Source organism: Xiphophorus couchianus, chromosome 8, assembly GCF_001444195.1.
Source record: "Xiphophorus couchianus chromosome 8, X_couchianus-1.0, whole genome shotgun sequence".
Classification (NCBI taxonomy): domain Eukaryota; kingdom Metazoa; phylum Chordata; class Actinopteri; order Cyprinodontiformes; family Poeciliidae; genus Xiphophorus; species Xiphophorus couchianus.
The window spans coordinates 12,439,614-12,467,099 of record NC_040235.1 but is presented as its reverse complement, the minus strand read 5'-3'; the positions used below and the strand labels follow the sequence as shown (position 1 = coordinate 12,467,099).

At 36.9% G+C, this 27,486-nt stretch overlaps 1 protein-coding gene and 1 long non-coding RNA gene across 2 annotated transcripts in view; one reads left to right on the top strand and one right to left on the bottom strand.

The window, feature by feature from the left end:
* The window catches only part of LOC114149360 (uncharacterized), a 62,618-nt gene extending 37,606 nt beyond the window's left edge, over window positions 1-25,012 (top strand). The window contains exon 3 of the long non-coding RNA XR_003596487.1: window positions 22,982-25,012. This is a non-coding gene — a long non-coding RNA (uncharacterized LOC114149360). The remainder of the gene's footprint in view (window positions 1-22,981) is intronic.
* The window catches only part of galt (galactose-1-phosphate uridylyltransferase), a 30,940-nt gene continuing 15,512 nt past the window's right edge, over window positions 12,059-27,486 (bottom strand). The window contains exons 8-11 of the mRNA XM_028025159.1: window positions 20,293-20,425; window positions 18,387-18,470; window positions 12,953-13,107; window positions 12,059-12,467 (exon numbers count right to left, since the gene is read on the bottom strand). Of these exons, the coding sequence (XP_027880960.1) occupies window positions 12,411-12,467; window positions 12,953-13,107; window positions 18,387-18,470; window positions 20,293-20,425 (429 nt within the window). The 3' untranslated portion in view covers window positions 12,059-12,410. The remainder of the gene's footprint in view (window positions 12,468-12,952; window positions 13,108-18,386; window positions 18,471-20,292; window positions 20,426-27,486) is intronic.

The window sequence follows — 27,486 nt, the reverse complement described above, 5'->3', positions numbered from 1 at the left end:
GCTCCCCAAGTACCGCAGTTTGAGAACCTTGACTCTACGCAAATTAGGAAAGGGAATTTTTGTTTCCCTAAAAGCAAAATCAAGGCAAGAAGTCAATACTGGATTTTTGAAGATCCTGAAAACTTTGAACAAATGTCTAAAAGAATTTTGATTAAAAACAGGTCTGTGCCTCACTGAGATATTTTTTACCAGCCATCTGACTGCAAACAGAGAAAACTATGCTTCCTGTTATTCATGACAGGTGTTTTTGTAATTATAGAAGTACTGAAAATTATCAAATTAAACCTCACACTTTGTCAGATCTTAGAAGACGCCTGGCTAAACCTGAATGTCAAGGAAAGGATTTAGATCCTTGGAAGCAGACACAAAGCAAGATTTTTAGTACTGGTGAGCTTTGACAGGTAGCATTACCCTGACTTTGCTCTCTGTCAGTATTACCAGTACGACTGGAGTGTATCTGTGATCTGTGAATATGTTCCAGTGGACCTGTCTTGTTATAAATCTCCAATAAAGAACATAAGCACTCGGGAACCAAGGGTTCATGCACTTGGAGCAAACATGAAAAAATACATCTACTGCCAACACTGATGTTCAGCTGCCTCAGGCAATCACAAAATGCTGGCTGAATGTTTCAGTTTCATATGATGCAATGGATATCATCAAAAGTCAACAGTTTGTTTGTTGTTTGGGTTTATAACTTATTTTCATATTATCATATATTTTTGTATCATAACACAAACACTACTTGTTGTGTATGGTGAAATCAATTTAAACAGACGTCTAATTAAATGTCAATATAGGTTTCCTTTTGTAAAGAATCTTCATTTGTGACATTTATGATCCACTTTTCTTATCTTTTTCTTACGGAATCGTCCACAAAGTTGATGTATTAAAAGAAGAAAAATCGGCTCAAGGATTTGAGTTCTTATGCCAAGGGGCCAATATGTTACGACTAAACAACTGTCAGAGTAAGCTGTACTAGGGTATTCAAGGTCTGCAGCGGTCAGGATGTATTAAAAGTGCCTGAAAGCATGAACAGTGATGCACATTTGGAGCAAAGGCTGGTCCAGGTGGTCCGATTTAACAGATGCGCTTCTGTAGCTAAATTGCTTAAGACGTTTATGCTGCTTCTGATATAAAACGGTGTCAGAATCCACAGTGCACTGTTGCTTATGGGCCTGCATATTTGGAAATTAGTCTCGGTACTCCATGTTCGCTGCTCAAACCACCTACAGAAAGTGTTAGAAGTGGAATCAGTGGATAAAGGTGACCTTCTAATGCATCAGATTTTCTTTTTCATGAAGGAAAAAGCCAGGCGAGTAAAACACATGGCGCTAGGAAGTACTTTAGGAAAAAGGTGAGCTCGTAGAAGCAGGATGTTTTTGACAATGTTCTTCTGGGAAACCATGGGCCCTTCCCTCCTTGTAAAAGTCGCTTTGATACCACCTACCTAATCATTGTTGCAGCAGACCATGAACACCTTTTAATTGATTGTATTTCTTGATGGCTGCACCCTTTTTCTGTCAGTAATGCATTGAGCATAAATGATTTAGGAATGGTTTAAAAAGCAGAATTTTGCAACTTCAGCTTCTTTGTCTCATACTTGGTGAGGTCTGTCTTGTTGCAACCATAAAAGGATGGATTCATGATCGCCTCCTGGCTCACAGACTGGTAACTGGCTGACACTTGCTTGGCTGCTACAGTGACTGGTCACTGGCTGCCGGCTGGCCAGATGGCCCCTAACTGGCTGATGGCTATTTGGCTGAATGGCAGTCAAATGCTGGGTGGCTTTTACTCCACTGGTCTGAAAAGCTGTGTGTTGCTTGACACTGTAGACAACTCCTTGGCTGGGCAAATTTAAATCGGTCTGTGACTCTCAAAAACATGTCATGGCTGACATTGAAAGCTTTTCTGCAGTGTTTATTTTGAAAGAAGAGATGGAAATGAAGACCTACTTTTTATTCATCAAACTACCACATAGTAAGCAGCAATAAGATTGTAGAGTTCAACAATAAACATTTACTTAGAATATTATGGATAACAATAATTATTTTTTGTAGTGTGCCCTCTTTTACTGACATTTATCTCATTTAATTAACAAAGGTTATGATTCAATGACAATAGAACTCATAAATAGGGGACTTCCAGTATTCGCAGGGGCTGTGCATCAAGTTGAGTCACCCTCTAAACACGCTGCCTATTTTGGGAGTTCAAACACTACCACCATCCCTTATTATGCACATAGTGGAAGCTGTCTTGGCACGACTGCAGGAGCTAACACCCAAAGTCTTCCTTATATTCCCTCTTGGGAGTAGAGCCAATCAGAGTCAAGGAATATAAATGTCACTCCTGGATTGGTTGCTTTCCAATTGCCAGCCAATAGCTTCTCAGGTAGCATTGCACACATTTTACATTAGAAGTTCAATTTCTTTTCAAAGAGTTTAGATATGTTGTTAATAAAAATATGTGAATCTGCAGATTTTATGTAAATAACTCAGTTATATTCCACAGAAAAATCCTTTGATAGTGAACCTCGAACACTGATGTAAGAGGCTGTTTTCTCTCTCCTTTGTGTCTTAGCCACTTGATCAACACTATATCTTAAGTACTAAAAATGCTTACATGTAAAATAAAAATGTAAAAAAACAAAAAGTTTTTTTCATTACAAATTTTTACCCACATTTTTTTTTTTTTTTTGAGGGTCTTTTGTGCACAAGTACAAATCCTTCCAAACAAACCAAACCATTTTTGAAACCAGGTGAATAAGATCCCTACAGGATGGCACTATGGTTCCTTGGGTGCTGTGATAAAAAAAAAAAAAAAAATCAACAGCTTGTTCACTTTTGCTTACAATTCTTTTTTTAACATTTCTTTATAACATTAGTTTTTCTGTAGATTAGCAGTTTGTGCACACGTGGACATCTATCTAAGTTCAATTCATATGTCACGTTTGACATATTTCTGGAGCCCTTTGTTATTCATCCCCATTAATCACAGGTGTTGCCAACCCATCTATCTCGAGATGTGGTGTTTAAGAAACAATTACTCCCTGTCAATACCTCTGTGTGTGGTTGGCCTCCCTCTGTCAGCCATTCAATTGATTCAACAGATATTGGTTTACTATTATTAATCAACACTCTGACAAAGCGCTAACTATGTCCTTGTGAAGGAGAGTAGTAAAAAAAACAACAGAAATTCTTGTTTTTTCTGCAATAAGGAGAATGTGACAACAGGAAACGAAAAAAAAAAAGAAAACAAGCCAAGAATAATGATGCGCTCATGCAGAGACTGTACACAGACATGGGCAGGGAGATAAGAAAAACAAACAAGACAGAGAAATGTGACAGAGAGATGTGGCATAACCCTGCTTCGCCAGCTGCAGCATCCATAGCAACATGAGCACCAGACTGGATGGATCGCTGGAAACTCCAGAGTTGGTGTGTGCGGCTACTAACCTTGTCTCCTGCCAAGGGAAATCACTGTGTGACTGAGGACAACCTGCACACTCAAAGTAATCTTAATTGTAAGGCAGGTACAGAGTCTAGCAGACCCTCAGCAGTCAGTGATGTAGTCTGCAGTTGACATTTGCTTAAGTGAGGATGGTTCAGAGTGAAAACGAACTAGAAGAAAGGTTATTTGGCTTTAAAATGGCAAGCAAAAGGTTCCCATTTATAAGTAACACTCATGACTGAGGAAAAACAATCATTAGTCCCATGATATTTCTATTCTTGTTAAAATGAATATTTATCAATATTAACATTATGACCAGATAAAAAGATGAATTCCATTGTTTCTTTGTCGAATTCTTCTTGTCCTCTGGGTATATTTCCTTTTATCTCATTCCTCTCTAGTTTTGTTTTTATGTTTATGGTTGTCACTTTGCAATTTTCACCCTGGCGCCCTTATATGATAATATAAAGCCCGTGGCACTCTTTTGTTGTCTGTGCCTCTTTGCCTTTGGTACAGTCTGTGCTTCTTTTCTTTCTTCTGTTCTTAAAAAAAAAAAGCCTCAGTGTGATGTTTCGCTTGGCATCTAGGAAGAGCATCATTTCTTTTATGCAAGTCTAGACAGAATTCTGAAACCCCTTGTGAAACTTGGACATTTCATGTTTGATTAAACTAATTACGGTTCTAGCAGTTGTTTTAAAAAAATACAAAAATAGCTTTGATAATGCGTTTAATTCTCTTTTTGTCTTTTCCAACTGCAGCTTAGATTGGGTCATCTTTGCCAATATATTAACTTACATGATGTGTGCTTCTGGTCCTTTAATGTCATCTATTAATGCTGCCTGGATATTTGCTAATAGGTGTAAAGATATATCCCTAAATATTTATCTTTCTAATATTGTTGGTCATCATAAATTTTTAAAAACATTCTACCCACTCCACAACTAAAAAGAAGAAATTCTGCTATAAAGCTGTCTTTGCCTTTTTTCATAAACTTCTCACAGCCTGTAGAGCATTTGCATAATTTTATAAGGGGCTGACATAGCATCACTATTTTTGCTGTTGTAAAAGGGGACAGAAACTGTTGTTTTCATAAATAGCAAGTATTGTTACTATGCTTCTTTGTCACTCTAGTGTGCTTTTGTACACTGGTACATAGAGTACATTCTAAAAGCCTTCATTTGCCTTTTTCACATGTTGTCACATTATAGCGTCCAGCGATTATGCATTTCAATCTATTTTATGTAATTCAAGGAAAAAACTTGAATTATTCCCAAAATTAATTTAATGTGAAGAAAATAAAATATCATAGCTGTTTAAAGAATAAATATTACAGTGTGCATCTGTATTCTTTACTCTTAGTGTTTATAGAGCTGCTGTTGTAACTGCATCACTGATAGGGGGAATGTTGGTTTTCTGTATCATATCATATATATATGCATATATATATATATATATATATATATATATATGATCAATCCTATCTATCATCTATCTATCGTTCTATCGATTGATAGATCAAAAGGTTTGATCGATCTATATATCGATAGATATATATCTGTATATATATATATATCATCACATGAAGTAGTCAGCTTGTCACTTTCTACACAAGACAGCAGGTCAAAGTGTTTGACCTATGTTGGCTTTCCATGAAAAAAGGAAAAAAAAAACAACCTTGGGAATCAATAATCTACTTGCCTTGGTGAAAAAATAAATAAGACAAGATAATAAACGGAACAGTAAACAAAACAGAGCAGTCTTGGTGATAACATCCACACACCAGCTCCACAGATAAACACTGTTAAACAGTGCAATGACAAACATAATAAAATGTCTTTTTTATTATTTCCTTCTGCTCAGTGAAGCTGATACAACTAGTGATTATTTAGTGTTCAGTCCCTCTTATCTTGATTTGACCAGAGCTGAGGTTATCTTCCACAGTTTCTCCGTGAGTGGGGGTGGGCGTCTGTGTGTATGTTTCATTATCCAGAGCACTGGAATTTTGCTATCTTTATTTTGAATTTTAGATACTTGGAATAAAAGATCAGCTTTCAACTGTCAGAGTAAGCTGTACTAGGGTATTGAAACAGCAGTCTTCCCTTTTCAATGCAACTGTGTGATCTTTTTTTTTTTTTTTTTGCGATTTACAGCAGCTGCAGAAACTCCACACATTACTGATAGATAATGAAATCTAACAGTTCACTGCAGTTCTTTGACATAGAGTTAAAGGAGTTTCATCTCGGCTATGGCAGTTAATGTTTATTTCCTGAAATCCATCTGCTTGGCAGTTCTCATGAAAGCTTCGAAACTCTGATGTATTTCATCGATTGTATCCGTTTCACTTGTCAATGCAAAAAAGTACAGGAAAAAAAAGAGGCATAACCTCGAACAGTTGCTTAGTCAGCTTCCATGCAGATTAATTACCCCTAAGGGTGAGGGAGGAAATGATGCAGGAGAGAATTGGGAAGAACAGACAGACGGAAAAACTGGAACACAAGGATGAACCTATAGTTGGTAATTGTACCTACCTGTAAAAATAGTTACCATAAACAAAGTAAAGAGCTTGGTAGCTTATTTTGCATGTGTTAGGAAAAATTTGATACAATGCAACACCTCGAGTTCTCATCTTTAACAGAAACATTATAGAATATTCAGCACAGCTATCCGTCTGCTAGTTTATTAAATGTTATAATTGGTTAATAGAGATAGAGATGAGCAGTTGACGGTTTGCTACCCAATCTGGAACAGTCTAGAATGTGATGAAAACATTTCCCAGGTCTGGAAGAGTACAAGAAAATAAAGTGAAGCAGAAAATCAAGCTATTTATCATACATCTATCCAAGTTCTGCATATAAGACTATGGCAGAACTTGCCATCACTCTACAACAGTGATGGTAGACATCACTGTTGAATGTCTACCTGTCTTCTTTTGAAATGCAAAACTACAGACAGAATCTCGGTTTCTGTCTGTATTTTGTCAAGTCAGCTAAATCACAGCAACGTTTTACTATGTCATTCTGCTTCATAGTGGACAGTGCAAACAGGACAGCTCGATTTGTTTATTGCACTGCTACTACCCGACTTACTGTGGGGGTCCAGAGACAAACTGTCTTCAGCTGCTCATATAATGAGCCAATTTAGAGTATACACAGAGCAGTGCACACACTGACCAAATCATCATAACAGCTAGTTATTGGGCTGGCAGCATTCAAATCAGGTCCACCAATTAACCTATTCGTCTTTTTAGACTGGAGGGAAGAGAAGATAAGCAGAGAAGGGCAGAACTGGAAGACACACAAGAGCTACAGCTAACCAGCAGGATTAAACCTTCCAGCTGTGAGGCGAAGCGCTAACTGCTGCTTCACTGTGCTGCCCCTTAATCCATAATCCATAATTTATTCGAAACTCAACGTGTGACTCATGCTTAAAGATTTTCAGTTAAGAAAACAAAATAAACAAAAAATATTACACAAAACCAAAACTACAGAATTATCTTAATAGCTTAAGGACAGTGACAATTTTGTTGATAAAGAAAGAGACACTTGGTACATGAGCTGAATCCTATAACAAAATATTGCTAACATGAAGTGCCACAAGCACTTCATGTTATTCACATACTATCAATGGATGTTCGCTGCTCTACATTCAGATATGCTAATGTGTAACGATAAGAGAGTTTATATATTAGGAATACAATACTTTTCACTTTTACTGTCATAATAGATTGAACGTGGTGATTGCAGCATCATATTGATATCTAGAGTAGGGACAGAAAAGCTGGACGTTAGTCAGTCGGTGAGATGGTGGGCAGAAATCAATACAGGACATTCCTGCAAGATGCTGCAAATGCAATGGTTGCATATTCATGTGTATGAATGAGCCAAAGTACAGACATGAATACAACTGCTTATTTGTGACAGAAGTTGAAATTTGATGTTCAGACATTCTTAATCGTGTCTGTCAGTATTTGATTTGGGAGGAATGGGCAGATAGTTCCGTCTCTGGATATGCAAAGTTGATGGATACGTATCCAAAGGATTTGCAGCTTTAACTGCAATAAAAGGTGGTTGAACAAAGCATTGACCCACGGGGGTCAAAAAAAGCGCAGGCCATTCAATTTAGATTTTTTACATGTAAACATTTCTTTAAAAAACCATGTATTTTCCTCACAATTCACAATGTGCTACTTCATATTAGTCTGTTACTAATATAAACTCCTAATATAAATTGTGGATGCAACGTGACAACTGATATTTCTTTTGCTGGAGAGGGACCAGGGGGTATAAACACTTTTTGAAAGAAAAAAAAATCAGAGAAATGGTTTGAGATTATTTTACATTAATATTGAATTTCATCTGTCTAGTACATCATTGAGGTGGTTTGTAAGTCTCCTACTGCCCTCTATTGTTCATTTACATTCTGAGCAGACACCAGTACACAAAGCAGATACACCGTTTTTAATGTCGTTTGCTCAGTCTACATGCCAGCACTGACTGTGATGTGCATCTTGTTTTCAAAGTTTTTGGGGAGTTTTTCACCACTTTTGTAGCCACAGTCTCCACACGCAATGAAACCCATCAATCCTTCTCTATTGTCATTACACAGCTCTACATGGCTCTAAGAACCAACTGTGAGAGTTTTCAGCTTTACTTTGTAGTCTGCTGCTGCTGGTTTCTGTCAGAGTGGAGCACTAAGCAAAGTGAGATCAGGAATGGCTAAAAAAAAATAAAAGAAATGACTACCTAAATAAAAAAAATATATATAGAAATTTTTACTGCCAAATAAAACTAGCAGAACCTTGCGCCAATGTTTATTCTCCCTAAAACTTTCCATGTTATGTTCCATTCACAAACTTCATTGCATTCCATTGGGATTGTCTGTGATGGACCAATACAAAGTAGTATCATACATAAATGTAAGGATTTCATACAAATATCCCAATCATTTGGGGTGCATTTGTATTAACCAACCCCTAGATCTACTTTTTACATAGATACTGTTGGGGTCAATTTGACCTGGCAGTCAGGTTAAAGTGCAAAAAAAGATTAAAAAATGTCCAATTCTATATGTTTCCTTGCAGCTATGAACCATATTTCACCACACACAAACAAACACAACACACCGCACCCATACATGCACACAAAGACACACACAAGCCCACTTTCTCACTACTATCTTTACTTCACTAGGAAACTGCGAGAAAGCAGGTGTTCACACAACTTTTGACGGGAATCTTTTCTGTTCCTGTGGACAAACTCCACCCACACTGAGTGGACACTCAGCAGAAATAAAAAAAAACATCATTGCACAAATATTGATTGAAATGGTCAGTATTGGAGTTAATAATCAGACACAAAAATGCTTTGGATGAATTTTTTGGTTTCTGACACTATAGCATGATTAAACACTCCCCGGGTCAAATTGACCCACAAACATTTTTGCTGTACCCTAGAAACGAACATAACAGGAGGGTTAAACCCACTGGTAACATGTTTAGTAGAACCACTGCATTTGCAGCTGCAAGATTGATGGGGTACAGCTGTTCAAACATTGCATATTACCAAATAGTTCAAGCTCAGTCTGATTTGATGTAGAGCTGTGAATATATTTTCAGATGTTGCCACAAAATCTAATTTGGATTTATGCCCAGTCTAATAACATGTGGAGGTAATTTGATCTAAGCAATTCCAACCCTAAACATACCGTACATAGTAGGGCATAAGAAGACCAGAAGGCAATGTTGTGCTGCCTTCTTTGGGACTGCATTGTACTTAGCATCATCTTCCAATAACCTCTGACTGTCTTTTATATTCCCACACCTGCAGGCTCCCATCACACAGGTTCACCAGTCACTCTTCCATGAAGCTCATATCAGTCGAGTCCAAAACAAATATTTGTCCTGTTGACAGATTCCCCAACCTGAGCTCTGGATGTCTGCCACTCTTCCAGAAGTGCCACGAGCCTCTTGGGTGCATCTCTGATTAACGCTGTCCTTCACCAACTCCAAAATGCCAAACTCTCTTTTGTCCTCTAGATTTGGATAGGGTATATTTTCTCTGCTAGCCAAATTTGATCAACTTTACAGTATCCCAGTCATAAAGGAAACAGCCTTGAAACTTTGCAGTATGAAACCATCATTAAAAAGGAAGTTAATAACATTAATCCCTCTTAAATGTCATAAATGATTACTGACAGCAACGCAAGCAGAAGTGAACCAACAACTGAATCAACAGTTTTAGGTTCAAGTGTATTAGTAGTACATTAAAAAAAAAAACGTGCAAAAATTAGAAATCCCCACTATCTGAAATCATTTAAAAAGATTCAAAATATTTTTCTTTTCTGAATCCTCTAGTATTCCATGACATGATGCTGCAATGGAGACATGATGATACTAATTAGGCTTCATAAGGCCAATTTGGCTTAATAAGCAAAGCTGGGAATACAATTCATCACCAGAGCTGACTGAAAAAGACAAGCCAAAGGAATCTGGCACAGGATTACCAAACTCTGCTCATTCTTCTGCCAGAACGGAGTCAAAAAGTAGTTACACACAGAGAGAAGCTCGCATATTCCCTGCTGTGAGGGAATAGAGGCATATATCTGCAACACAGAGACATACGTGCACAGGACAGTCCCTGAAGAGTGATGAAATAGATGAGAAGGGGATCCACAGTGAGCCTGAAGGACTGGATAAATATTGACCTGAAAGAATGAAGTCTGTCATAGTACATAAAAAGGGTTTACACATACACACACACGCCAACATCCATGCCCTCCAAAAACCTCTCAGCCTGTAAACTTCACCCACACCTTCTACTGCTCAACTGCACATTTTAACAAAATGAGGAATCAATATTTTAACGAAAACCTGAGACTTTGCTCCAAGGAAAGGAGTATGAATAATGAAGGTGGTGAGTGTGTGTTTTAATGATTTGTGTCATTGTCTATATAAGAGTGCAAGTGTGGTTATGGCAACTTTTTTCATTAGCTGCACAGCTGAATTTCAACACCTTCCTAGACAAAATCCCAAAAGGATAAAGTATTGCACTTCTTTTCAGCTGGCCTGAAGGGAAGTAGTTGGTGTATCATTAAATCGAAAATGGAAAAAAGCTGATAAGATCCCTTTTCCTGACGGTTGCAGAACAAAAATGTTTCAGTGTAAGTGGAATAAGGTTTCCAGAATCAGAGTGTTTCCCCTTTATGTCTAGCCAGGATGGCTATGCACTGATAGGCAGCTGAGACCACTGTCTTTTTAAACTGCAGAAGATACAAATTCAAGCATGTTCACTCTCCCGCCACTGTCTTTAGTACACTTGTTTATTTTTTGTTACAATTGGCAAATCATTCATTTAGGTAGCAATGGTTTTAGCCATCTTGATGGAGTGAAAGTGTCTTCCTAAAACTACAGTTAGCATCAATATAGAGAGCAACAGAGATTTATACCACTTTGATTGTTGCATCGTTTGTACCATCTCAACTATCCACCAATTTGGACTTTACTATAGATGAGCTATTGCAGAAGTTAGCCAAAACCGGGTGCCACATTGGTCAGCTAGTGATGGGAAACTAAAGCTACAGTTTGCACAGGCTCACCAACATTGGAAAATATTTCCTGGTCCAATAAGTCACAATTTCAGTTGCCACATTCTTAGCATAAACAACATAAAATCATGGATTCTCCAAGGAGCTTCCAGAAGGTTAAAAAACCATGTAAAAAAGCTTTAGTTACCAGCTAGTTTCTTTAACATAAGAACAGTCTTACCAATGGTCTCCCCAGTCACCAAAACTCAAAAGAACCTTTGGGATGGGTGTTGGAATGGGAGCGTCTCGGTTGACATTTGTGGTCAATATTAGAATAAAAAGATTTTCACGTTTTGAGTTCTAGTCTTTTGTTGCCCTTTCATGTCTAAATTTTTTCTCGCAGCTCTTTTTCAGCACAAGAAACTAAGATTCCAGTGGATTTGCAGTGGAAGTCGGAGTTTCTTATGCTGAGAGAGATCATCCGTTTTGTCTGCCAGAGAGCGAACGTTTGCCAGGTGCATTGACGTGGGTGAAGCATGAAGTCCTTGTTGGCGCAACTTTCCGACCGTACTTGCCTATTTTTCCCGTCCAAGTCTTTGGCAAATCCCACAGAGAGCAGCTGTGCTTCCAACCTGGATCTCGGTAAAACTTTTTTGTTCAGTGAAAGCTGGAGGGAAAATGCTCAGTGAGTATTATGGGTGCTTAGACGTTGCTCTCTGGTAAAAGCAAATCAATAATAGTAGCAAAATACACATTAACCACTTTGTCAAGGCCTGAATCAATTCAAATGTCATCTTTTTCTAATTTCTCTTGCATATATACTCTTATTTTTAAATGAATGTTTTGGTTTTCCTTGAACTACAATTAATTCTTTTGCTAAACAGTAGCAAGTTGCCACAGGTTTCGCTAAAACATTTTACAGAAGAGATGAGAGAAAAGTAGAACATTTTCTCATTTTATTTTATAATATAATATTTTATAGTGTGGGTTTCAAGTTGCATTTTATTTCAAATCAATAATCGCAGCAAGAAAAAAAATGCATTAAAAAACATCCAATTAAAATTATTCCCTTAACAATACATAAAACTTGCTAAACATGTTCTCTCCACACCATCCTTCAGCCACAAGATGTATCAATTGATTTATCATGAAAGTTGCTGTGTGGTGAGAAGACTCAGATTTGAACTGATTAAAGTCTTTTTCAGTTCTTGCATGCATTTAGTGTCATTGTTTACGTCTAGACTTCTGTCCAAAATCTGTACCTAAGCAATGACATACAATGCAACACTTGCATTTAAAGCTGTCAGGGATGCAATTTGTACCGGAATACACCATCAATTGTTCTCTGTTTTCTTAAAGGCATATTTTGGTTGGTAGGCCTCTAAACAGAGCTCTTCCAAGAATTGATGGGATTGTTTCATTTCCATTGTGCTTCCTTTTCACGGTTCTCTCGTTTTATAGTGCTCCTCTGGAAGGTTTCTTAGCTTCTCAGCAGCCTGAGACAAAAAGAAAAGCAAAGGTTGATTTTAAGATTATTGTGAATGAAGAAAGAAACAGCCTATTTTTTATGCCAAGTAGTAGAACTGCTAAACCTGGAAATTTTAACAGCAAAACAGTACTCTTTGCATTTTTGTATATTGGATTGAACAGAGGTCCATGAGATGTTCAAAGTTTGGGACATTGTTTCAAAATCGAATCTTGACCTAAATGTCTCTACAACTTAATTCCTGATCTTTCCACCGTGTTACTTTGCCTACTTAATGCAGTGTGTTCACTGTTATGTGACGGGTTCTCTCACTGACATAAGTGTCTTTATTCTGAGATTAAATTATAAATAGGGGAGCTCTCCTGCAATGCGGCAGAATGTGGAGATGTTCAAGAAGTGCGGATACTTTTGCAAAGCACTGAAGTCATCCTTATGCATTCTGTATTGCAGAACACAAAGTAGGAGCAGACTGCTGTACAATGCAAAGTGTGTTACCTGTTCTGGAGTTAGATCCCTTTGCTCCTGGGCGAGCATCTCGTACCCCACCATGAACTTTTTCACTGTGGCTGAACGTAGCAGAGGGGGGTAGTAATGAGCATGAAGCTGCCAGTGGGAGTTGTCTTCTTTTAAATGAGGGCCAGTTGGGGCTCCTGAAGAATAAAGATAACAGAGGGGAAAAAAAGTAACATAAGACTGGAGACCAGCCCTTCTGTTGGTTAGAAGGCTTTGTTCATACCAACTGCTGACTCTTCAGCTTATTAAGATGGACCGAGGTTGCCATAAAACACTTCAATTTCCAAAAGCATCTGAAATTTCTCATCAAATCTTTTCATGTATACATGAAGGTTTGTTTTCTGCATGTAGACAGCTTCTAAAATCCCAAACCACCTAGAGTGAGGTTTGGACTGCATAATAAAAATGTCATGTTATAATTGCCAACTGTAGTCTTCAGCTGTTGCTCAGGTCATTATGTAAAAAACCAGCTTACACATTCATTTTAAAAAGAAAAAAAAAGAAATTGGAGGTTAAGCCAAACTGGTAGTTGTATACAGTAACTTTGAAAATAAAACTCTGGAACAGTTTGTGATTTTCAAAAAATTCTTAGAAAAACTGAAGATTTGTAGGGAATAGGTAGAAGATTTGGCTTCTGTCTTTATCAGGATGTCTGATCTGACAGGAAAAAGTCAATGACCTCAATCTTTTCAGACCTTTCACTATGACAACCTTTTGTGATAAGAAGCCATCTGATTAAACACAAGGTGGCTCTTCAACAATTGTGTTAAGTTAACTCTTCATCACTAAAATTACACTAAAGGCCCATTTCAGATGGTTATGAAATAAGATACATGTTCATTAATGTGCAACAATAGCATTTAAATATCTTTTTTTTGCCCTACATTAACTTAATGAAAATAATCAGTAGAATAGAAACAGCAGTATAGCTCTCTTAAAACACACTGGAAGTAAAAGAAAATCCCTGGAGAGATTAAAGAAAGTGTTTTCTCTTGAGTCCATTTACTGACAATGGGGACTAATCAAACACAGATAAAGGAGGCAGAGGAGCAATATAAAGGAAACTAATTGATAAAGAAATAAGGAACAAAGACGAGCCTGAAGCACACAGATAAAGAATGAACACAGATGGGCACTCCTATTAGAAGACAATTACCCAGTTTTAAATGGTCTCCAGGTTTATTTGTAGATGCACACGTATTAATGTATGAGCGTGTTTCCCTAGACAGTGGGCCATCAATTACAGCAGTAACCAGTGTGACAGGAACAAACTCCCTTCATGCAAACAATGTCAGGAAATAGCTTTCCCTGTCCAGAAACAACATCTGAACAAAAGTCCAGTTTCTAAAATTAACATTCTGAGGGAGAACCTGCTCTTTTGAATAATAAAGTTTACTGCCTCAAAGGCCAAATGTCATTGATGGGACATTTAACTCAGCATCATTTAAAAAGTTCAAAAGATTATGTAAGGCTTATCTGTCCAAAGGTTTAAGATGAATTGGGTGTTGACCTTTTACGAAAGATGATAATTCAAAATACAAAAGGATGTTATTTTATGGCTCTACTACTAAATAATGGAGGTTTTCAGAATCCCTGGTCTTAAAAACCCCCAATGATTTCAGGAAACTGTTCCCAGAAACCAGTAAGCAATTAGTCAGAATGCACACAGAAGGAATTTCAACAATCCCCTCATCAATTATATACTTTTAGAGGAGGACTAATATGACAAGTTAAGTGTGTGAACAAGCTGCAGTTTCTGTTTAAAATATTCACGTGCTGTCTGAAAAAGAATCATCTTATTATACCCTATCTGTGTCCTCAGTTATGATACAACAATAACATAAGAATACATTGTCCATTTTATTATAATTTCATAAAGTTATAATCAGTCAAAAGTTTTCTCATTTACTTTCTTAGTTGATAATTTGTCCCAATTTCTGCCTTGTGTTCGTCAGCTTTTTCACACACATAAATTCCTCTAAGTACAAGAAAAATGAGGGTGCTAATGAACCAAACTGACATACCACATATGCGTAGGTGTTGTCTCACCTCCAAAGAAAAAGTGTTGAAACATAAATGTGTGATATGGAATAGCCTATTACTTTATAAAGTGTACAGACCTCTGTTAAAAGGCCAGATTTTAGCAATTAGACTTGGATACATTCTTACAAAACCTTTTCCACACATAATGTGACATATATCATCTGCTTTTCAAGTGGAAAACAAATTAGTAGGAGAAATCATGTAAAGAAGAAGGTACAATAACTTTGCTGCATAAGTGCGCTAATACTTTCTTGAAGCACCTTTTCATTCAGTCGTGGCATTTAGCCTTCTTGAATTAACACCTGCTATCAATTGTAGAGAAGCTGATAAACCTGAGATGAAGTTCAGCTTATGGAGAAGTATTCTTATTACAATTAATACATTTTATCCTATGCTTTTCACAGTGATTACTGTGTCATCGACGTTTCTCTAAAACTAATGAATAACGAGACTGAAACTTGTCAGGGAAGCTGGCAAAGAGAGGGGGCCAGTCCTGAAGGAGATTCAGGAATTTCAGAGAAATACTTGTGTTCTATATTTGACAACAATGTCTGGTATTTTATATCTCCTTGGACTAAGGAGTAAGGTTGAAAAAAGAAGTAATTTGTTCTAAAGAAAACTCCAAACAAGCTAAAATCTCTCAAACGTATGTAGGAGAATGTGCTATTGTTCGGTAAAACCAATCTAAAACTTACAGGCTATATTTCTCTGAGGTGCGTTTGGCACAGAAATAAGAGAAAAACTAAACTACAGTCTGGAGTATTTGCATTGAGAAATCAAACAAAGAATACACAAAGTTAATGGGATTAATATCTCAGCTAATGACTTTGTCCAGAACAAAAGCTGTAGCTACACACTAAAACAATGGCACAAGAGTGCTTTCTATTGGAGAGGTAAAAAAATAAAAATAAAAAAATTAAGAGAATACAATTAATGGCAGCAAGATCTACAATAAGAATGGAGAGAGAAAAAATCAGACCGTATCGAGAATCAATAGCCTTGTTGATGACACTTCCAAAAGAAGAAAAACAGCTAAACGAAGCAGTGGGTCAGATGTACCTTCTGAACCAAATAGCTGGCAAGGATACTGCTAATCTGAAAAAAAAAAAAGCTAATCATAAAAAAGACCGTGTGGTGCAGCTGATTCAAAAGTAGTTTTGGTATGAGTTGCACATGGAAAGACCATAATGACTGCAGCTGCTATGTGTGGAGGTGGGATAAGATCCAACCACGATAAGAATGCCTCTCCAGTCCTCTAACACATAACTTTCAGCAAATCACTGTAATCCCTCTGACATGAATTGTACCTTTGAGTCTTGAACAGCGAAACAGAATATGAGATTAAAGCCAAAACGCATCCAAAGACCACCTGAGGCAAGTTTAAACCAAGATTTTCTGTAAATATTTGATATGTGATTGGAAAAAAGGGAATAAAGTGGAGCTAGGCTTGTGTCCTCTCATGCCCTCTGCCCTCTCAGCCAAACCACATACAGCAAAGTACTGTATCATCTTTCTCTTTACCAACTATCTTACATTTTGACTAGTTCGCAGAGAGCAACTTTCTTTAAAAAAAAAAAAAAGAAGAAATACGAAAGAAGGTTTTAAAAACTGTACAATATCCACCCAGGCAGTGAGATTTAAAAGAAGGTACGGCTTTATTTTCTCAAACTGATATAGAATGACATGATCACAGCTTTAAAAGAATACTTCTATGAGGGGATTTAAATTCGTGTGAGTTAATGCTAGTCTGTGAGCCTGCTCACTAAATCAAGCAGGATTCTTTCCAATCTTACGGATTAGTTTTTAGTCACATAATGGCCACGCACAATTTCTGACCAGCCTGTTACTGAAAGTTAAAAAGAAATAATTCAGAAATGGAAGGGTAAAATAATGTAATATCAGAAAGAATCTGCGCATCAGCAAGTGATACATGTTGAGAGCTAATCTTAGGTCATCTTTATGTATGCCTCATAGTAAATAAAAACTAATTTAGGTTTTTCTGAAAATTACAACATTACAACATTTAACAGTTCCACAACACAATTCAGTCAAACCTGTGTGTCTTCCTGCATGATAATGTTCTGTTCTGTTCTATTATATTCTATTCATTAAGGATCTTATAAAGAAAATCTTAATCAGATGGTCAAACTTTAAAGAAAACTGCAAATAAACTGGCCAGTGAAAAGCTGTTTATTGCATCTTTAACTTTGCTCTATGAAATCAAACAGCAAACAAACAATGAATCTTGGCTAATGAAACTTCAGCACATATTCAAGTAGATAGGTAATTTCGATGGTAATGTGCTTCCTAACATAAAACAGAAAAAGGTCAAAGCAGCTGTCCAATTTTTGGACACTTTATTATTCAAATATGCAAAAGAATATGTAGCAGTTTCAGTCTCTGCACTGTTGCTTGATCTGCTTTAAAAGTCTGGAATTACACCACAAGTGAGTGCCCTTTAGGTGTGAGACCTCCTGCTTTACATAAGAGAGAGCTTTCTTAATTCATTAAATATTCCAGTGTGTCTGGGTGTGCATTGAAGTGGTAATACGGCGAGTATGAGGGTGACATCAAAGATGAGAGGGTTCTCATATAATTTATTAAGGCGGCAGTGATTGAAATGCAACAATGGTTATCTAACCTCCGAAAGATGTACGCTGCACCCCAACTGATATCTTTCCATGACATCTGACGGGTAAATACATATTCATATGTGATGCTTGTGTTGCATGATGGCTGCTTTTGCAAAATCAGTTTTGAGTGAAGACTGATGAAACATGAAGATGTAGAGAGAAATACCATGTAAAATTATATTGATCTGACTTTGTTGGTGCAAATCTTTAGATAAATGAAGAGAGAATAGTAAAGCTAATGAACATAAAATAACAAAAACAGAAGCGATGGAATATAATAATAAAAAGCAAGGTGATGGTGAAACAAGACTAAGGAGGTTATAAAGAAGTCAGTTCTGGTGCTTCTGTATGAAGAGTATAAAGAAGTGGAGCTAAAGAGAATTTTAAGCTGAAAACCTGCAGGGTGTGACTGCCACAATTCTAAAGCACTTTTTCCTTTGATCCTCTTACTGCTGGTTAATTTGATGTGGCATTGGAAGTACATTACAGTTGTAACTGCAAAAACTCCTCCTCATCACACTATTGATTACAGTCACAGATGAACATCCTCTCTAAGGATTCTTAGGTGAATTCACCTTTTAAGTTTCAAGAGAAAGTACTTAAAGCCAGCCTATTTGTTGCTACAAATCTGTATTCAGATCCACTAATCCATCCAAAAAAACAAAAAAAGAACCCATCTGATTTGTAACACAAGAGGTTATGTTTAAAACCACCAAAAAACATTTGTCTAATTGTCTTACCGTGCCAGCCCATCGAGTACGGGAACGAAACTTCAAAGAGGTTATCGTACTTGGTCAACAGTTGCTTCATGATAGCTGCCAGACCTGATGAACAACAATACAAGTACAGAAAAAGTAAAAAAGCAATAGGGAATTTGATTTTAATTAGAACATACTAATGCACAAAGTAATATGGAATAAACTTTTGTATTATCATACATGTCTAACTATGGAAGTAAAATTCTAAAAATGGACAAAAAATATCACTCAGTGCTGTAAATTTGACAAAATGTCACCAACTCGTGTTAATAATGTGTGTTATAAAACCTCACACTTATTTGACAGCACAAGCTTTTAAAGTTTCTATTTATTTGTGATGATGATAATAATCTTAATAAATCTGTAGTTACCACAAAAACAGGGACTTACAAAAACTGCTTTTCTCTAGGTCGCGTTAAAATTTCATTGTCTTCACAGCCTCGTAATCCATGCAGACCACGCCGGGAAAACTCCAAGATATAATTTGTTTTAATGATATCAAAGTGTAATGAAATCAAGAGAAAATGCTTGTCAATTTGTGTTACAGCTCTTAAAAACCTAATATTATCTAAGTGATTTGGAAATTCAGCAAGCTTGGAAATAGTCCTCAATTATTAGTAAGATATTGATTGATGAATCACATGTTGAAACCCTTGAGCAGAGAAACGATTCCTAGATTGATTTTTACACATTGTTTTTGTAAAAATCCCACACTTTTATTTATGGACGGATGGACGGAAGGCAGGCAGGGAGGCAAGACAGACACAAAGTAGAAAAGAAACACAACAAAAAGACCAGTATAAAAGGTCAGAAGGAGGAAAAAATAAGGAAGTCAAGTAGCATGGACACAAGGAAGAAAGAAAGGAATGAGGGAAAGAGGCAGTCGAGACAACAAAATATACATGATATATTTTATATATTTGGAATGAGTGAATTTGAAATCCTTTCTGTTTCTCCCAAATTTTGCTCCTCGAATTAATACCAGATAGTGGAACTCTAATTCTGGGCCGTGGAACTCCTTAAAGGGTGGTAATCATTTGATTAGATTACATTTTCAATAATCTGAGTCAATATTTTAAATGTTTTATTCCAAATTCATAATACTTCTCCTTTTATCTTTAATTAATTTGTGGAAAATCAGTGTCAGTATGCTTGTTTCTGTTTTTCTTTAGCTTTACTTAATTCAGGCGTGTCCAAAGTCGGTCCTCAAGGGCCGGCATCCTGCATGTTTTTGTTCTCTCCCTGGTTGTAGTAACAACCTTCTCAGCTTGTCAATGTTCTCCTAAGGCCTCTAATGAGCCATCATTGGATCCAGGTGCGTTAAACCAGGGAGAGAACTAAAACACACAGGATGGCGGCCCTCCAGGACCGACTTTGGACACCCCTGACTTAATTGAATCACCAGAAAATAGTTTTAATTGAAGATAAATTATTGATTGCATAGAACTCTGTCCAATGTTTCCCCCAGAAAACTTGCTAAGCCCGGTGGTGGTTTAGTCATGCTCTGAAAAAGTGAAACTTTCAGCAAATACATAAAAGTTACCCAGTCTTAAAATCAACGCATGGACATTTAGTGATATTATCAGGCAGATATGAGGATCAAATAGTTATGAAATCACAATGTCAAAATGATCCTTTCAATTTGTTTTGATATAAGTAAAGCTTTTCCATAAAAACAACTCTTTATGAGGTTAAGTCGTCATGTAAAAAAATTACAAATTACACTTTGGTTTCTGAGAAGCTTGAATGTGACATGAATGACCATCAGTAAAACCTACAGGTTCTTCACTGAGTCACTCAGTCACCTTAGACAGATCTTAATCACCTCCCTGCTCTCTCAGTCACTCACTGTCGGTACTTTCACACACTCACAAACACACACACTTACTGTCTCTCTCCTCTGCTGTCAGTTCATTGATCCTGAGGATGTGTCGTCGTGGTAACAGCAACGTCTGGTAGGGCCACGTTGCCCAATATGGGACCACCACCAGCCAATCAGAATTCTCTACCACCACACGTTCCTAAGGGAACAACAGATTTTTACGCAAGTTATCTACATTTTAAGAACATAGAGCAAAGTGTTATCTAAAATAGATACTTAAATGCCAAATGTAAAAAGAAAAAACAGCATAATTCATTCTTAAAAACAGTATAGTAATGACACTTCAACATTGCTTTTGGCTTTTAGAAGAACATTTTAAAGTAGATTAGATTTTCTATCAAAATTCATAAACTGAAAATTTGTTGTACCTTATACACATGCACAGAACTCCATCCTTCCATACTTATAGTCTTTAAAACACCAATGAACCATTTAGCTTATTGGTGACACAATAAATTAAATTACATCACCGTGGATTAAGTTTGTCTGTGAACATCAACTTTTAAAGTCTTGCCAGATATTCTTTGATTTAGGTCTGGCTGTTTACTGGGCCATTCTTACACATTAATTGTTTAAAACATTTCCATTGCTATGGAGTTACCATGCCAATCATGCAGGAAGATTAACCTCTGACCCAATTTTCTTCCAGGATAGCCCTGTACTCAGCTCCTTCCATCTTCCAATAAACTTTAATCAGCTTTCTAGTCTCTGTTGGAAAAAAAGCTAAATATAAAACCTTGTCCCACAGCATGATACTGTCACCACTGTCATTCACTATGGGGTTAGTGTTAATGGAAACATTAATTTTTTGAATTTTTGCAGCTCTGTCAAGCTGATGCATGTTGAGAGCTCTCGTGGTTGCTTCTCTGACTATGTTTTCATTACCCACTCGCTCACTTTAGTTGGACTGTGATAGGTTTGAAATTGTGTCTTTGTAAGATAGACAGAGCTAAGAATATTGTTTTACAACCCAAACCCAGCCACAGCTTTATCTGTGACATGTCTGCTGTCTTTGTTGATATTCATGAGTCTGTTTGTTCAGTGATGTTCTCGAATAAATCTCCAAGAGCTTCACTTAGCAACTGCAGTAACAGTAAGATTAATTCAGATGACTTCTGAGAACAATAAGTTGTATTCATGTTTAAGAGTATTGGACGGTTGAATCTACTAATCAAATTCTTGGCCTACTTGGGATGCAAAGCAGCATATCCAGAAACAGTTCTCCATCCATTGTGATACTACAGGGGGTGTATTCGGTCTGCCTACAGTGTTAGAACCCATAATAAATAAAACATGAATGCATAAGTCTTAAGTCTTACCACCCAACATCACTTTTTTTCTTTTTTTGGCTCATTCAACTGTAGTTAAATCTTGGTAATTATAATAATATCTGTATTGTTTTCTTCCATGCTGCTGTAATCATATGGAAGAGCTCAGATACTTAAGTTTTTATCAGATTTTATTACATCTATTAAAAAAAGGGGAATAGTAAGTACAAACTACCACTTGGTGTAATTAAAAAAACATAAGTCAGCTCAAAGTGAATTTGAAATGATAATTAAACTGGTCAGTAGGGAAAACAGTGTAATTACCATAAAATGTTGAATGCAGAATGTGTCCAGGGCAAAATGTGTAACCAGATGATGAGTAAGCACAAACACAACCTGACCTTGCTCTCAGAATCCATCAGACATAGATTAGCCTGCTGTTTGCATGTGTGCGTGTGCATGCATATGTGTCTGTGTGTGTGGTGATGATAATGCAAGAGAGACGGAGAGAGAGAAAGAAATACTGCTCTGTGGTACCACTATTATTGTAATATCGCTTATCAGATCTGAGCAACCCTGACAATTTTTTTCCAGACTGGCCAGATGATGGTGTGCTAGTTGGGTCAGACTTTAGAAAGGGCTTGCAGTCCCAATGTTTTGATCTTATTTTCTTTGGGGGAGTGGGTGCAAAGACTTTTACTTTAATGAATGCACCTTTTAGAAACATTGAACTCTATACAAAACCAAATCATTCAAGTTGTATTATCTTAGGATTTTCTTTTTTTTTTTTTAGCCCTCCAGGGGTCTTTTTTGTGGGCTCTAGTGTCCCTTATATGACAGTTGGCTGACAGGAAACAGGGAAGGAGAGGGGGGAAGACATGCGGCAAATATCGTCGGGTCCGGGAGTCGAACCCGCGACGGCCGCGTCGAGGACTCAAGGCCTCCAAATACGGGTCGCGCTACGCCCTACGCCACCACGGCACGCCCATCTTAGGATTTTCAATGAATATAAACAAGTATTTGAAAATGAATAGTCATAAATCTGAATTGGTAAAATAATTTTTCCTTCATAGGTAGGGCACCAAAACTGACATCTTTGTAAATTCGGTCCTGTGTGTTAACAGTAAGCAGTTTGTACAGCATTATTGGTTATTGGTTTTTTTGTATGTTTTTTTGGGGGGGGGGGATTATTTCAAACACATGCATGTTTCACAGGAATCAATTAATTTTGACTTTATTATTTTCACACTGTTTTAATCCAACAAACCCATCCTTATATACTTCCAAATATCCAGCCATCAGTCATCTGATTATCCATCTATCCTTCCATCAATCTTTCCACTTTTCTATTAACCAGTTATTCACCATTCATCCCCCAATTCACTCTGGCTAACCATGGATTTTCTTTCTTCTGCTTCTCTCCACAGCCCAAAATATACATGCAGAGTTGGATTTCATCTAAGACAAATTCAAGGCTTTTTTGAGCTGTTCCGTCCAAAATCGCTCTGCTCTTTGGTTGTGAGGAGATAGCATGCAACTGATTATGGTTATTTGTGCAAAAGAGCATCCTGCTGTTGAAGAAAACACCAGCTCCAAGTCGATTAAGACTAAGCTGTTAAGCAAATGCAAGAGAAAACAAAAAATAATGAGCTACCACTGGCTGAAAAGCACTGCAGCAGTCCAGATATTTCCATGAGTCAGTCACTGTTAGGAGCTGCTTTATTCAAATAGAACACATGGGGTTGTAGGATGTTTGATTTCATTCGCTATTTACCATCAGTGTTGTGAGGAACTGAAATTGAACAAAAAAGATTTGACCAGTATATATACTTCAGTGCATTTTATAGACCACAAGCAAGATATGGCGTATTATGTTTTATAAAGATTTGAGAGCAGGACGAAAAGTATCAAAGTTTGTTGTGACGTTAATAGTGAATTCATTACTTATTTTATCATTTGGTGATTGATTTTTTTGTGTTTTATTTCCTGTTCAAACTTGTTCAAGCATTGTAAATTGATGATTTTCTTAGTTTATTTTTTTTAATTATGAATTAGAATCAGATTTATTGACCAAGACTGTGCATACAAACAAGAAATTTGACAGCAGCTTCACACACTCGCTCACAGTATGCAAACATTAAGTATTAATTTATAACATAAACTATAAAAACAATATGTGCACAAAAGGATGTCTGCTTGTGCAGCCAGCAGGCAGATTGTGGTAGTGCAAATAAGCTTATTTTGTTTCAAAGTGGAGTAGCTGACTACTTAGGACAGACTGAAAAAATGGCTGTGAAGATGATGATAAACAGCTCCTTTGAAAGGTTTTACTCCTTGAGTTGCTGTCAGTAGTATGGTCTCTGCTGGGCCTTCTTCCAAACAGTGCAGGATGATGTAAAGTTCTAGACTGACTGCATCATCTGCAAACCTGCTTGCCACTGCAGGGGGTCAGGAGACAGCCTATGATGACCTTCAGATGCTTCAACAGCAGTCACTGTATTTCATGATCACAGATGTAAGAGTCTGCAGTCACTTAACCTTGTGACAGAGCGTTTCTTATGGACAAGGATGATGGTGGAACGTTTTAAGCAAATGTCAAAATAATTTGAAATCAACCTTTTCACAGCAAGGCATCAGTAAATAATTAATGGATTCAGAGAGAAAACAGGAGTGTTATAATAACTGTAGAGGAACCAGTAATTTACCACAAATTGCTTGGCTTTTTAATGGAAGTGAACCATTAATGGACTCTACTTAGTGAATAATAATAATAATAAAAACTGTTATTACTACTTTGCTGTCAAGATTTTAAACTTTATTGTATTTTATCAAGATTTAGGTTTGGTAGGATAAGAGTAGGGGAGCATGGGCACAATATATATGTATATATATCTTTGTATATTCTAAGTAATTTTCTTGTGTCTTCTTATTTTAACTTAACTGCTCTACGCTGCTTTTATCTTTTATTTATCTGCTCAACACTGTTTCATTAAAATATTCCAAAGATGAAACATTTAATGAAATACACAAAATATTCAGCTTTATGTAGAAAACAGATCATATCAAAACATCATAAAATATCTTGCATGATTGTAATTAATGATGACACTTGACAAATGTCATATTTACTTGTTTCATAATTGGTTATTGTGCTACATTTTTATTGTGTTTGCTGTAATGTGTTATGTAATAATCTTAACTTGACATTATTATAAGACAGTCCTACAGTTTAAGATATTTTTTGGGTTGATTTCTTCTTTTTTTTTCTTTAGTCTTAGCAACAAAGATGGGACTTGGTTTTCGTTTACACATAGCCTTTTGTGGGCAAACTAAAAAGTTTCAATTGACCAGAGCTCCTTCATGCACATGTTTGCTGTTTACCTTACTTGGCTTGAAACAAACTGCCTCAACAGTGCTACACTGTGTTGGTCTATCACATAAAATCCTTATGGAATTCATTGAGGTTCATGGCGGTAATATTAGATTTACTTTTTACTTTTATCAGCTCATTTGATTTTCTTTTCTGACCAATATTTCATTTTTTCTCTCCTGCTCATCTTCTTGACCTTAGTTGCACTTGCCTGTGTTCACCGTTTCCCTGCTATACCTTTTGCAAGATTATTAAGGGGCAAGCTCAAGATGGAAGAATTGAGGACAAGGAGAGGAAGCAGATGATGTCCTAAAAGAAACCTCTAACACGGCCAATCTCAAGGAGTTTTATTCAATTAGCTAAGAAAGTTTTTGTTTCAAAGTTGAGTGTCACCGGGGAACCAAAGCCCAATTCAGTGTCTTCCAAACACTCCGATGTGCCAATTTAGGGTCCCTAACCTTGGGTCAGGGAGACAAGAGCAAAGAAAGAGAGACAAATACACACACAAACACAAACGCACTACCCAGCTATTGACAAATCATTCTTGGCTACTCGCTCACACACAAACACTGTGCTTACGGCTTTCGCTCTGATTTTATAAAGGTTGGTGCCCAATACTAGCTCCCAAGGAGATTCAAGTGTCTAGTCTGTTTTTCTCAAAGCCTTAATGCTACCTTCCATATCGCACAAACACACACACATAAGCAAACAGGAGTGTCCCCACAGTCCCAGTAGAACAGGTCAGCTTTTCCCCTGAACAAATTGTTGGCTTTTTTTCTTCTGACACCCACATCTTGTATCTCTCTTTCTGACTTGTGTGTTTACAGCTCAGTGCTCTTCTTTATTCTGTCCTAACTTTCATGCTTTTGCTTTTCTTTGGGTCTAAAATCGTTTTAGTTCAGTTTAGACTTTACTAGCAATGATTGTATTTTACCTTATACTTAGAATATTGAGGAGGTGACGGCATCTTTCAAAGGCATTCATATCCCTTGATGGCTTTTCAATATTTTTTTAATGTTGCAGCTACAATTTCATATCATTTTAATAGAATTTTATAAACACAAAACTCAAAACTCTGGCTTCAAAACTCCACAGGTGTTGAAGTCAGACGGGTAGAGCTGAGTATTTAAATGATCTCAAACAATGACTTAACTGTACTCCATCCTCATGAGGTCCCAACCTAATAGAGCACTTTGGAATGCAGTGAACAGGAAACTCACATCATGAATGTGAAACAATTTGCGGCAACTGTGTGATTCCATCATGTCAGTATGGATTGATATCTCTGTGGAATGTTTCAAACACAGTGATGAATTTATGCCACAAAGAACAGAAGAACAAGTAGTTGTGAAAGCAAGAAGTGAGTCCAAGTTTGTGAGAACAGAGTAGGGAGCTGATATTGACAGGTTGATTAGTTTATGTTTTATGTCTGGATAAAAAAAAAAGAAAAATTGCAATCTGCATTTGAACGAAAATCCTGCTTGAAGCTTGCCAACTTTACATCAAAATGGCATTACTTTAATAAGAACTGAAGCCTCACTTTTAGTTCCAATGCCATCAATATTAGTCTTTATTGTGTCCAAAGTTAAATTTGTATTTTTTGTATGTCTGGGGAAAACATAGGAGCCGTTTATTCAGAGAGCTGGTTGGTAGTGTGCACTAACAGCTCGGGTCGGTGCAATGTTGTGATACTCTGTGGTATAGTACTTTTTCTCACATCTCTATAAAAGCACTTAAAAAGTCAAAGAAGTTTGAGTCAACATTTTAGTGGTTTTGAAATCAGAACTTTATAAAACCTTGGTATACCTTTTATACCAGAAACTGACCCATGTTTACAAAGAAAGTACATTTTTGTTTAGTTTGTATGACCTAACGTCTAATTTTAGCTCAATGATAAATTGTGAGGGCTAAAGCAAATCCTACTACAGAGCCGACACATTTTAAAACACCACGACAAGAACAACATCACCAAAAATCAACATTAGTTATGCTAAAATGAAATGAAAAGCCTTTCCCCAACAGTTAGAGAAAATATTTCTCAAATTGTCAAGTCTAATTTCAATGCAGAAGGTTTTTGCTAGTGTTCACTAATGACATTTGGCAACACGCTAAAATCTGTGTGAGCACCCTAAATGTACTCACACAGCTTCCCTAATGTTCAGGTGGGATGAAGACGGACGCTGCAGTATTATGCTAATGAGCATCAATGCCGTCCAATCACACGCTTCACTGACTGGGAGACAGGCAAAGGAAGGAAAATCAAGAGAATGATGGAATAGGAAAAAAAGGGGGTGAGGAGGAAAAGGGTGGAAGTAAATGGATGAAGGGAGACTTGTGAGAAAAGTGAAATGTGGTACCATTATTTAAATGGGATCTTTTAATCACAATTTTATACAGTAAAGCACTTTTAGAATAATTTGCATGGGGAAATTATCAGCATCATTTACCCCCTAATTTAACAAAACAGGTAAGCAAACATTAGATGGCTTTACTTTGCACATCACACTCTTTTACAGGGTTAGATTCCCAAAAATATTCAAACCAAATCCAGCCTTATTTTTC